This window comes from Drepanopeziza brunnea (assembly GCF_022702325.1).
Source record: "Drepanopeziza brunnea f. sp. 'multigermtubi' strain 214-2 chromosome Unknown ctg5, whole genome shotgun sequence".
Lineage (NCBI taxonomy): Eukaryota > Fungi > Ascomycota > Leotiomycetes > Helotiales > Drepanopezizaceae > Drepanopeziza > Drepanopeziza brunnea.
The window spans coordinates 385,116-396,694 of record NW_027094068.1 but is presented as its reverse complement, the minus strand read 5'-3'; the positions used below and the strand labels follow the sequence as shown (position 1 = coordinate 396,694).

Here is an 11,579-nt window from a genome sequence, read left to right as displayed (position 1 = left end):
CGCTTTGTGGATTTGAATTTCCTTTCACTTCTTTCATTTCGTCGCATCCGGAACTATTCATTTAGGCCGATAAAGAAACCGAATGGTTTGTCCACCGGGAAATCCTCTGCCATTGTTATAATCAGCATAAAAAGAACAAAGAGAGTTGATGGTCAATCTATTCAACGTCGCACTGAACGCTCTCACAAAGTAGACGTAAGTAAGGCTACGCAAACTGGTCATCATCATGGCAGATTTACCACCTCTACCACCTCTACCATCCCCACGGCCCCTAGCTGGTCCCAGGCGACCATTGACCACCTGGGCACGAAAATATGGACTGTTCTCGCCCACTAGCCATAAAAGCGGATATACGCCCACGGAATACAAGTTTCCGACGCTGGGGGCGGTCTTCCCAGATTCATCTGATAGGTATGAACAATACCAAAGGAAGAATCTCAACGGCTTCACTACACGCGAATTGGGACAGCTTGACTGTCTCCCGACGCGAGAACTGATCCCGGGAAATCTGCCCAAGTATATACTGCCGATGCTTGCACGCCAGAACTGGGAGACGAACCCAGTCCAGCCTGATTTCCCGCGCAGCGATCTCTATGCATTGGAAGACGGGCGCGGAATGTGGTCTGCCCACAACGATGTAGTGTGGCCAATCCTGGAACCGATCCTCGTTCTGGCGTCGAAGATTCTCGGCTCCGCTCATCTTCTCCCGTGGGTAAATGAACGACCATGCTTCACTTGGCGAGTGCACGCGTTGACAGATTTCTAGTTCGATGCCGTCTTACGTGCGGAAAGGAAGCCTGTTCCATCATCAAGACTGAAACCTGAAGACCAAGGCCGAACAGATTTGCGATACATAGAGCCACGCACAGTAAGCGAGTTCAATCCTCAGATGGCTTCGACCGCGGATAGAGACATGGCTTTTGGCGTGATGCAAAATCGATATCAATACACCTTTGGGTTCATGCGGCATGACGAAGATCCCATGGATCCCGGTGAAGATCCACCGGGGAAAACATTGGCTTACACCGGTACCAACTCCGAATATATGCGCTATGATCCGACCCCAAATAAGTTGCCTCGGTTGTTTACATGGCTGAGTCTCCATGAGTTCGAGTTGCTGCTGAGAGATGACTTGAACTCGGCAGAACGCATGTCCATCGAGTGGTCCATAGCCAATACCATCTCCCATGAGGTGATGCATGCCGTAGACTTTCTGTTCACTCATTTGCAAGGCGATTACGAGACGCCTGAAGTTTACTTTGACCAAGAACCCTTGTCAGAGCTAGGGTTTAGTTTCGAGAAAGCGGTAAATATCTCCATTACCTCGTGTGGTATTGGGATCTCACGCTTGACAGGTCAATCTTGGAAGTACAATGGCAATGATCTCTGTGGATGATACCCAGATCATGCCCCTGGGATGGTTTTTTTCTAGATGTTGGCCTACTGCCCCTGATGTAGCAATGGCCGACGCAGGAGCCGTGGAACTCATAAACCCCGGTGTTCAGTTATTTGACGAGTTCTTCCCTATACCCATCTCATTCTATCAAGATGTCCAGCAAGAGGAGTTTTGGTCGGTTGGCGTTCAGAAGTTCGGACATGGCCTCTTGCACTACCGAACTCGCAAGGAAGGCTCTCGTGTTCTCTATACCATTGACCCCAAAACAGGCAAACTGAAAGTTGGTCACGCAATCCGATTCTCGGCGTTTGACCAGACCTTCATGGAAGCAACCAACAGGTTCATCTCCAAGGTAGAAATGCTAACCACGGCTCTTTCGTTGACCCCTGAAGACAGAGAGGCAATGCGGTTCGGCCGCGCTCTACTGTTCAGCTCTCAAGCCGAACAGATGTTCTGGGATAACACCACAAGCCAGCAGGCACTGGTGAAGACAGCAATGGATGTGATGGCGAGCGCAGCTTCAGCTCCACCCACCGACGAGACCCGACGCATGATATTCAACGGCCTACTGCAATGCATGCTCGATGCCATCTCGACCCACCAGGTGCAGATAGCGTCCATCCTGAGTCTCGAGTCCGTCAACAACACACGCTACCCCGATCGCCGCACCGCTCTCAAGAGCTGGAACAGAGGAACCCGAGTCTTCATCCGCAACCTCAAGAGAGCCGACGCCACCAACGCCATCAATGCCGAGAAGGCCCTCCTCGACCTCGAACTCTGCCACATGGTCCTCTACGACCCCGCCGATCCATCCATGCAGGCGTCCGAGGAGTTCTTCGAGAGCCAATCGCTCACCCTGGCACGCATCTGTCTCGGCGAAGGAGACTACTCGCAGTGTCGGGATTTGTGCAACGGCGTGCTGGGTCTGCCCTGGTGTACCGTCTTTGGCCGCTGCGGCGCGGAAGCCATCTTGTTCGCTCTAGATAGGGATCTCTTCGAAGGGTGGGATGAGCGCAAGGCGAGCTTCGCGAAGATGGTTCAGAGAATGGCGTATTGTGAAGCGGGGGCGCCGGCAACTTGGAAGTCGCACTGGGCGACGTTGAAGAGTGAGCTGGTTGACCCAGCGTCACAGATCCCCCGGCCACCGGATCCGAATGCGCCACAGCCTGTTGTCGTAGATATTCCTAGTGTGCCTAGCGGACGAAAAGGAACTGAGGGTAGTGCCTAATCCATTCTTTGTATTTTGAATGCATATATCATACAGGGCTTTGGTCATCCTTCTTGGTTGGATGTCTCTCTCTTCGCAGTTCTCCATGTATTCAAAGAGTGTTTCCCCAATTCACGTCAAAAACTGCTCGAGATGAAAGAAAGCTGGCCGTCTCTGCATTTTTCATTGTTACTGCAAGGACGCCCACTTCCTTTCATATCATCCAAAGTCGGATAGACATGCTGCACATTCTGCCGGCGGTTGTCGCTTCGCTTTCGCGAACAAGAGAAGCTTTCAACGTCTGTGTCTCTAAGCGCCACCTGCCTGATCAAGAAGCCCCTATTAGGAGCTCGTTCTCCCCAAACCTCCCAATCCATTTTCCTTTATCGTCTGACCACTATTTCAAATCCAATCACGAGCAGCTGACGCTACAATTTTCACACTGGCGGATCGATAGCCAGCTCTCCCTCCCTTCCCTCTAAGCAAACAGCGCGTCTGTGTCGCACTCGACAATGCAGGAAGCACGGCCGGAAGTATCCTCCGAGCCGAGATCGCCGCCATCTGGATCACCAGCGACCAGTAAGTACAAACCAAATCTCACCAAGGGGTTTTCGTCACTTCTCGGCACTCGCATCCCTTTGTGATACACCACTAACTATTACATGTAGTCTTGCAGAAAGTCATGCCTATCCAAAGTAGAACGGCCAGAAGATTCGAAGAATAATTGATTCGATATTGAATCTAACGTTTAGAATTGAATCCAGAAGAGCGAATTTCTAGGGAAGGGACAGGTAAGAGTAAAGATGGAGGTGGAACTTCTCCGTCCGTAGAGTTCAACTCGCTAAGGAGCTTGGCATCGGCACGAAGGTATTCACCAATTATGTTGAAAAAAAAAAAAAAAAAAAAAAAGAATGACATCTTTCCCATTCAGATTCCCAGACTTTGCGTAAAGATAACAATCGATCAATCAATCAATCAATCGATCCAGAGAATTGAAGCAAAGCAATTGGGCCAGTCAAACTTCCTTTCTTCTCCCCTCCTTTTCCCCTTCTAGTTTAAGGAAGTCAAAAAACCGAAACAAAAGCTGTAATTTTATGATCAGGCTGGGGCTCGATCCCAGGACCTTCTCGGTATTGTGTTACAGTCAAACTGTTAACGAGATGTGATAACCAACTACACCACCCGACCATTCAATTTACCGTCTTGAACACTCATAGCTTATATGTATGAATTGCTGGGATTCAGCAGCGGGGCGGGGACGCGTGGTGTGGAGTGGAGTGGAACGGCGGAGAAGTGTGTAAACTTGGCTGGCTTCTGGCTCGGCTCCTTTATCGGGGTATATTTAGATAGGTCGGTAGGTAGGTAGGTAGGTAGGTAGGTGGGTATCTACGAAAGAGTTTCGGGAATTCACGACAGAGATGGGATGGGATCAGATGATGTCATATTGGAACTAGAGACGGAATGTTCGGATGAATATAAATGATGGCTAGCGACGATGAGAATGACTGCGCTGCGAGAGCCTTTCTTTCCTCTTTTTTCTTTCTTCTCTTCCTCCTTCTCTTCCTCTTCCTCTTCCTTTTCCTTTGAGATAAGATTTTTACGGAGAGGGAGCGAGAGAGTCGCGAACGGTAGTATACAGGTTTTAAAAGACCCTTAGATTTATCCCTACAATGATGAAATGCGATTCGTACGTAAACTAGCAGATCATCATCCGCAGACTTACATACATACATCTATATATGTATATATATATATATATATATATATATATCATTTCCAACCTTTTATTTCCGACCTTTTATTTCCGTACGCTTATCAGGCAGTTTTTACAGAGTACATACTGTTGTTGTGCGGAACAGCCATGCTCCCTATAGGGCATGCCTCAGGACCCACCCAAGCTGGTTGTGTGGAGCAGCTACCGACATGCCTGAGGCTCCACACAAGTCCTGACTCACATGACCTCGCCTAAATGGCGCATTGGCGCATCAAGGTATATAGATCTTTTGTATCGTCAGTCTCCTAGAGAGAATTCCACAAGCTTCACTCAATCTACGGAACCCGCGCCTACCTCGGTGAGCCATTTGCACCATACGTACATATTCACAGCCCCTCCTCTGTACGTAGTATGTAAATCCGAGGCAGAGCATACGTATATCATGTGTCATAGTCTAATCTTATCAGATCAGATCAAATCATCTCACTCGTATCCACTCAACAAGCTCCGTACTTTTCTCCTTTCTTTTCTTTTCTGTTTCTTTTCCTATCCTTGTCCCTGTCCCTGTCCCTGTCCCTGTCCTTGTCCTTGCTTGGGCATGCCGCTGTTAGTTGTACCGGAGAAGTAGGAGAAGTACGGAGTAAGATACTCCCCACGTTTAAATGTCGGACCCAGTTGAGCCCCATAAATCGTAGAGCGGTGGTTTCGGAATGGCTCAAAGCCCTGTCAGCTCAATTGCACAGGCTAAATACGGAGCTAAAGATACTTTTCAAGGCTGGATTCTTATGGTACGTAGTACGTAGTAAGTTGATTGGTTTAAGCCCTAGTAAGATCCCTTGCAAATTTATACTTTTGACATGTTTCACGGGAGGGGGAGAGTAGTTGTAGATCCCTGATTCATCTAATCAGATCAGATTATCTTATCAGATGGACGTGGCTATGACGTGACGTAATTCCTGCGCGGACAGGAACTGGAATTAGAACCCGAGTCATGTCGCAGCAGCAGTCTCTGCGTCATGATGAGGTCGGTGTGGATGGAAGAGGGGATGAGTTTTGGGACTCGAATCATGGAGCAGGTACGTATCATCTCTGATGGAGTATCTTTATTTTCATCATTTGTCAAGGTATGGTCGTTCATGTGTGAAGCATTAGGAAGGCTATAGTATGATGTGTATTGCCCGTTAGCTCGTGCTAGATCGGTAGATGGATAGATAGATACAGACAGTACCCTCGGTATGCTTTTCCAGCAAGTTTTCTGCATTATGCAATTACCGCGTATGTCCGTCCCGGTGTCGCGGGGGTTTTCCGCCAGTAATTAATTCATTTTCCAACTGTGAGATCCGTATCCTTCGATTCGGTCATGCGGCCATTGTATACGTATGTATGTCCGGTATATGTATACCTGATTCATGCGGTGCAGACTTAGTTGAGCTTGAGTTGATTTTAGACGGGATATCGTATGCCTATTTGTCGTGCGGTATAAGGTTATAATACTGGAAATTTCAAGGTGCATTGCAGGTTTGCTTTTGCACAACAGTTAAGAGCTACTACTATATTCGCACCGATAGCTTAATTGATCGATCGATCGCTAGCTACCGGTATCATTTAAGCAAGTTTTGTAGGTGCAGTTTAAAGCTTTCTTAACCGAAAACCCGATGCCACTTCGCTATCGTTAGTTGCGAAGATGCATCTCAATCTACTGTAATGACTACTTAGCTTAATCAAGCGATATCGCTGACCAAAATCTAAGCAATACGAAGATAGCAGCAAAATTCTTACGTTAGCGAAAGGGCTATCACGCAAACAATGCCATGCAACAGTAACCGCTACGTAATTATACAAAGCAGTCGGTAAAGCGCCTTAGCCGGCCTGCTTTAAGGGGTGTCTCGTGTGGTGTAGAGTTATAATACTGGAAACTGTAATATGCATTGCAGGTCTGCTTTTGCATAATACTATTACTACTGCTCAGCGAATCAATCTGGCAGGGATGGATTCCCGGCCCAAGTCTTCTGCGAAAATCAAGAACTCCTAAGACGATTGAGTGCTCTCGAGGATCTACCTGGATCACTCGAGATGATCAGATAAGATAAAATAAGATAACGGGGCGAGCCAGATCTGAGCGAGGACAACAAGAGCCGGAGGGAAGAAAAAAAGAAGAGAAAAGAAATAGACCACTCATAGTAGTAATATGCAGCCGACGTTAACCCCCGCGCCCCGCATGCACAGATCCATCGTGCCCGCTCTCACTCGATGAATGATCAAGGGAGGGAGGTGCCCCGACTGGTAGTTCCAACAGCTACTCCGTATACCGGTATCCTGAGTAGGTGTTGCCGACACAAACCCCGTGCTCTGAATCAAAGGCTGGTCCACTCCACTTAGGGAACCTTACCGCCTACCACATGCAGCCAACTGCCACGTGCATTGAATTTCCGGGGATTCGCCATATCACGAGGTCACCACGTGTTGCTGTCTTCTAGAGGGATACCTACCGGTACCAGTACTAGACTCGGTCGGACTGCTCAGGCTAGCGGCCGACGCCGACGCCGACCGACGTACTGACTGAGGAGCTGTCCATCTTGACGATGATGATGATGAGATTTCAAAGGCAGCGAGCATATACGGCATTACATCCATTACGTCCAATACGTCCACAACTATCATACTACCGGTACAGTATATTCCGTACTCACCATTCCCTCCATGCATGGATGCTGCAGCTGGTCCTGGTCCTGGTCCTCGTCCTGATCCTGATCCTGGGCGGAGGGAACCGTCGATCGAATAACGGGAAAATTGATTCGGACGCACGACGATGCAAGAAAAAAACTTTTCGCCTTGGATCTACTAGCATCTTCTGCCCCTTACCTCATACGTAGTATGCACGTTATATATGTATCGGTATGCTTGCAAGCAGCAAAACCTACTGACTCCTGAGCAGAACTTCCTGAAAAACTCTGTCGACTCTACTCGACTCGACTTGACTCGACTCGACTCGATTACCTTTTTACCATAGAAAACGAGTTCGGACCCGAAAAGAAGGAAAAAATAAAGGAAGAAAAAAAACCTTGCCAAGCACGAGGCTGGCTTAGCTGACCAAACTGGTGGATTCGGAACCGAAGGGCAAGGCGACGGACGACCGACGACCGACGACCGACGACCCGACGACTGACGACTCGTCAGAATTTCCCGACAACACACACCATACCACCAACTTTTAGGTTAGTCTTCTTTCGAACTGGAAGCTAAGCAGGCTACCTATTTCTTCGCTCTTTTTCTTTTCATTTTCTTCTTCTTCTTCTTCGATCCGCTGCAACTCTTTCTCCTCCTCAACCCGTCCATCTCGCCATCATCTATTATCTATTGTCTATTAGTCTTGCTTTGCTATCATCTGTCGCATTTTATCAGCATTCTATACTACTACCTTTTCTCGGGTGAAGATCGATCGATAGACACCTCGCTCGGTCAAAGAACCCTGCCTGGCGCTGATCTGGCTCGGATATCTATATCTATTTCTACTTCCAAACTTCTTCTCGAGACGCCTTGCGACGCCGTTATTCGCGTATGTCACTGCTGTTTTTTCTATTCTTTGCGGCAGATGCAGACAGACGCTTCCAGGACCAGTATCATGGTTCAGGATCGGGGGGAAGTGAGCCCCCGAAGATGCCGTCTCATGCCGCCGATTTTAGTATATATCTTCGCTACGATCCGCGGGCCTTATGGTTCCGTGTATTTCTTTTGCTGGGATTGGCCTACTATGTCGCCCGTATTAAGTGCTGACAGTTTCATGGGATAGCTGTCCCGGACGATACAACAGAATTTGGCTCTTGGCTCGCTTCGACCCTATCGAGCCATTTGATTCTCAAATCTCAATAAAAGAGTAGCATTTCAGGCGTGAAAATTGTTGAACTCCTTCGTGCAATATTCCAAATTCCTGTGATGTCTTCGAATCAACAGGAGATTGGAAGCGCGGCTGCTGTCTGGGCTCCAACTGAGACAGCGTACGTGCGGATGTTCGAGGTCTATACGACGGGAGTAAGCTGAGCTGAGCTGACCTCTTCACAGACCTCCAAAACCGGCAGCAACCTCTCCCACAACATCAATCCACGACCTCATCTGCATTGGGTTCGGCCCGGCTTCCCTCGCCATCGCCATCGCCCTCTCAGAATCATCCTCTGCTGCCAATGTCTCTTTCCTCGAGCGCCAACCCAAATTTGCATGGCACGCAGGCATGCAGCTCCCTGGCGCAAAGATGCAGATATCCTTCATGAAAGATCTGGCGACGCCTCGGAACCCCAAGTCCCATTTCACATTCGTCAACTACCTCTTCTCCAAGAACAGACTCAACACCTTCATCAACTTGGATACGTTCACACCGTCGAGATTGGAATACGAGGACTACCTTAGGTGGTGCGCGTCTCACTTCGAGGACCGGGTCACGTACGGCCAGGAGGTGGTCTCCGTCGAGCCCGACGTTACGTTGAAGAACGGAAAGGTGTCTCAATTCAAGGTCGTGTCGAAAAATACCGTGACCGGGGCGCTACGTACCCGGGTAGCGAGACACGTGGTCATCGCCGTCGGGGGCAAAGGGAAGATCCCAGCCGAGCTGCCGCAATCGCACCGACAGGTCGTCCACTCCTCCAAGTACTCCCAGCAGGTGTTATCCGCCCTCCCCGATCCAAGCCAGGCGTATCACATCGCCGTGGTCGGCAATGGACAATCCGCCGCCGAGATCTTTAACGACCTGCCGTCCCGATATCCCAACGCCAAGGTCTCGCTGCTGATCAAGGACAGCGCGCTGCGTCCGAGCGACGACTCACCGTTCGTCAACGAGATCTTTGACCCGGAGCGCGTGGACGGCATTTTTGCCACCGACAGCGCCCTGCGTGCGACTCGCATCACGGCTGACAAGGCCACCAACTACGGCGTCGTCCGCCTCCACCTGCTCGAGCACCTGTACGAGAAGCTGTACCTGCAGCGCCTGCACAGCGAGGATCCGGCCACCTGGCCCCTCGGCATCCGCTCCAACCGCCAGGTGAGCCAGGCGCGCGAGACCGCGGACGGGAAGCTGCTGCTGCGCCTGGCGAAGCTGGGTCCAGACGCCATGGACGCAAGCGAAGAGGAACTGCTCGTCGACGCCGTATTCGTGGCGACGGGCTACGAGCGTAACGCGCACGAGAGCATGCTGACCCACACGCGTGGACTCCTCCGCCCGCAAGACCGGGAACAGGGAGCGTTCCCCGTCCGCCGCGACTACAAGATTGCGTTTGACGAGTCGAAGGTGGCCCCCGACGCGGGTGTCTGGTTGCAAGGCTGCAACGAGAAGACGCACGGTGTAAGTTCTTCCCTCGCCGCTGATATGGGAAACCAATTGACAGGCAAACAGCTGAGCGATACCCTCCTTTCCATCCTGGCCGTCCGTGGAGGCGAGCTGGTGCAGTCTATGTTTGGCGGCGAGCAGCAGCAGCAGCAGAATCAGCAGGTGATTCGAGCCAAGTTGTGATTTCTTTTGCTTTCTTTTTTTTCTGCTTAATTTAGCGAGCAAAATATCTTCCTCGCTTATACATATATCGATGCATATGTCTGCGACGGTTAAAATTTCAAAAGTACTATTATGTTATAGCTATATTTATCTTTATAGCTCATTATAGAACGAATTGGGTTCAAAAATTTATCGATATATTATTATGCGTGACGGGAATATTCTATCCGAATGTACTGCATAAAGAAGGAGGAGATAGGAAGGGGGGGGAGTGGGGGAGCGAAAGAAAGATATCAAAGCTACAAATTCAAGAATCCCGATAGCGACTTTCCTCCATACTACGTACAGATATCCTTGGGTACCTCCCTCCTCCCTATCTAACTCCCAACGTTTGCGGGCGGGGAGCAGGGAGGCGGATCTGATAACTTGATACTCAAGTTAGTACCATCCACCCTCACATCGCTATCGCCAATCAATCTTTACCGCCCATCACTCAACTGTCGTTAGATTACCGCTCACACATGCAAAACGCATGCTAAAAACAGGAATGCAAAACGCATGTAAGAGACCTAGAAGATGCATGCATGCGTGCGCAGGAAATCCGTGCTTACGATGTACATGCGCTCCTCGATTCGCATCTTCCTTTCGACATGGTGTCGAGATTCGAATCGTTTTTTTCTGGTGGGTTGGGTTGGCTTGGCTTGGAGTGGAGTGGAGTGGAGTGGATTGGCTTGGATTCGTTGGAAGGCGTTGTGCTGGGATGGAGTTTAGGAGGGGGTGGAGGTGGGTGAGGTGAGGTGAGGTGGGTAGGTGAGTGAGGGAGGGAGGGAGGGAGGGAGGGAGGGAGGGAGGAAGGTGAAGGGAGGTAGGATACTAGGAAGGTAGGTAGGTGAAGTGAGGTAAAGTCAAGCGGGGGGATATCGAATGGACTTTCTCATTTTCGTTTCGTATTCTAAGAGTTGGTTGAAAGTGGCTTGCTTGAAGTAGTTTTTTCTTTTTTGCAGGGGGGTTTTTGGTATGATGGATGTGATGAATGTGAGGACTTGGATGGATGGATGGCTTGCGTATGGAGGGGGGTTTATAGGGGAGAGGGAGAAAGGGAGGAGAGGGAGAGAAAACAAGCGCTTACCGAACGAATTACATATATTCCTTCCGAGGCGCTACGATTCTCTCTACTTGTACGAGGTACCCCTTGCGAACCTCCAGCTTTTCTCCCTTGCGGCAGAGAGAGTCTGGAAAGCCGAAATCGAATCAAAAGTAGCTTTTTCGAAGAGATTTCTTTTGAGCGGGCTACCGGCGATCCGAACGAGCCTCTTTCTACTTCGACTACTACGCCGACTGCGATCTATACTTTGCCGGCATACCGATTGAAAATACTGAAAGGATTTGCGATAAATAAGGAACGAGGTGAGAAAGATAGAAAGGGGTCCAAGACGGTTTCCGATATTATGCTTTCGAAAAGGCCATTTTGCTGACTCTGGTCCGGCCTCGAATTATCTCGATAATCGATACCGATCTACGCTACTTACGCTATAACTTGCTTTCGAAGTTTTTCTTTTAATGTAAATATATCTTTTTTACGATTTATTTCATCCGTACAAGAAAAGCATAATCGATAGCAGCTGCGCTATATCATGCTTTAAAGAGCTAGAAGAGTTATGCGATACCGCGAGATGAAAAAGACTCGAGGTTTTTTTTTTTTTTTTTAAAAAAAAAAAAAAAAAAAAAAAAAAAAGCTCCTCTTTAACGTAGTTTTTACTTTCGATAAGATGATATTTTATTTGTA

General features: G+C 49.1%; 2 protein-coding genes across 2 annotated transcripts; both read left to right on the top strand.

Annotated features, from left to right (window-relative positions):
- Positions 1–226: 226 nt before the first annotated feature.
- L3040_003578 (uncharacterized protein) lies at positions 227–2,624 on the top strand (the record flags this gene model as incomplete). Its single annotated transcript, XM_007291892.1, has 3 exons — positions 227–712; positions 767–1,306; positions 1,356–2,624. 3 exons carry the CDS (start codon positions 227–229, stop codon positions 2,622–2,624), a joined length of 2,295 nt encoding a protein of 764 aa, XP_007291954.1.
- Positions 2,625–8,250: 5,626 nt separating this feature from the next.
- Positions 8,251–9,814, top strand: L3040_003577 (uncharacterized protein; the record flags this gene model as incomplete). Its single annotated transcript, XM_066156468.1, has 3 exons — positions 8,251–8,312; positions 8,377–9,646; positions 9,698–9,814. 3 exons carry the CDS (start codon positions 8,251–8,253, stop codon positions 9,812–9,814), a joined length of 1,449 nt encoding a protein of 482 aa, XP_066012054.1.
- Positions 9,815–11,579: the final 1,765 nt, after the last annotated feature.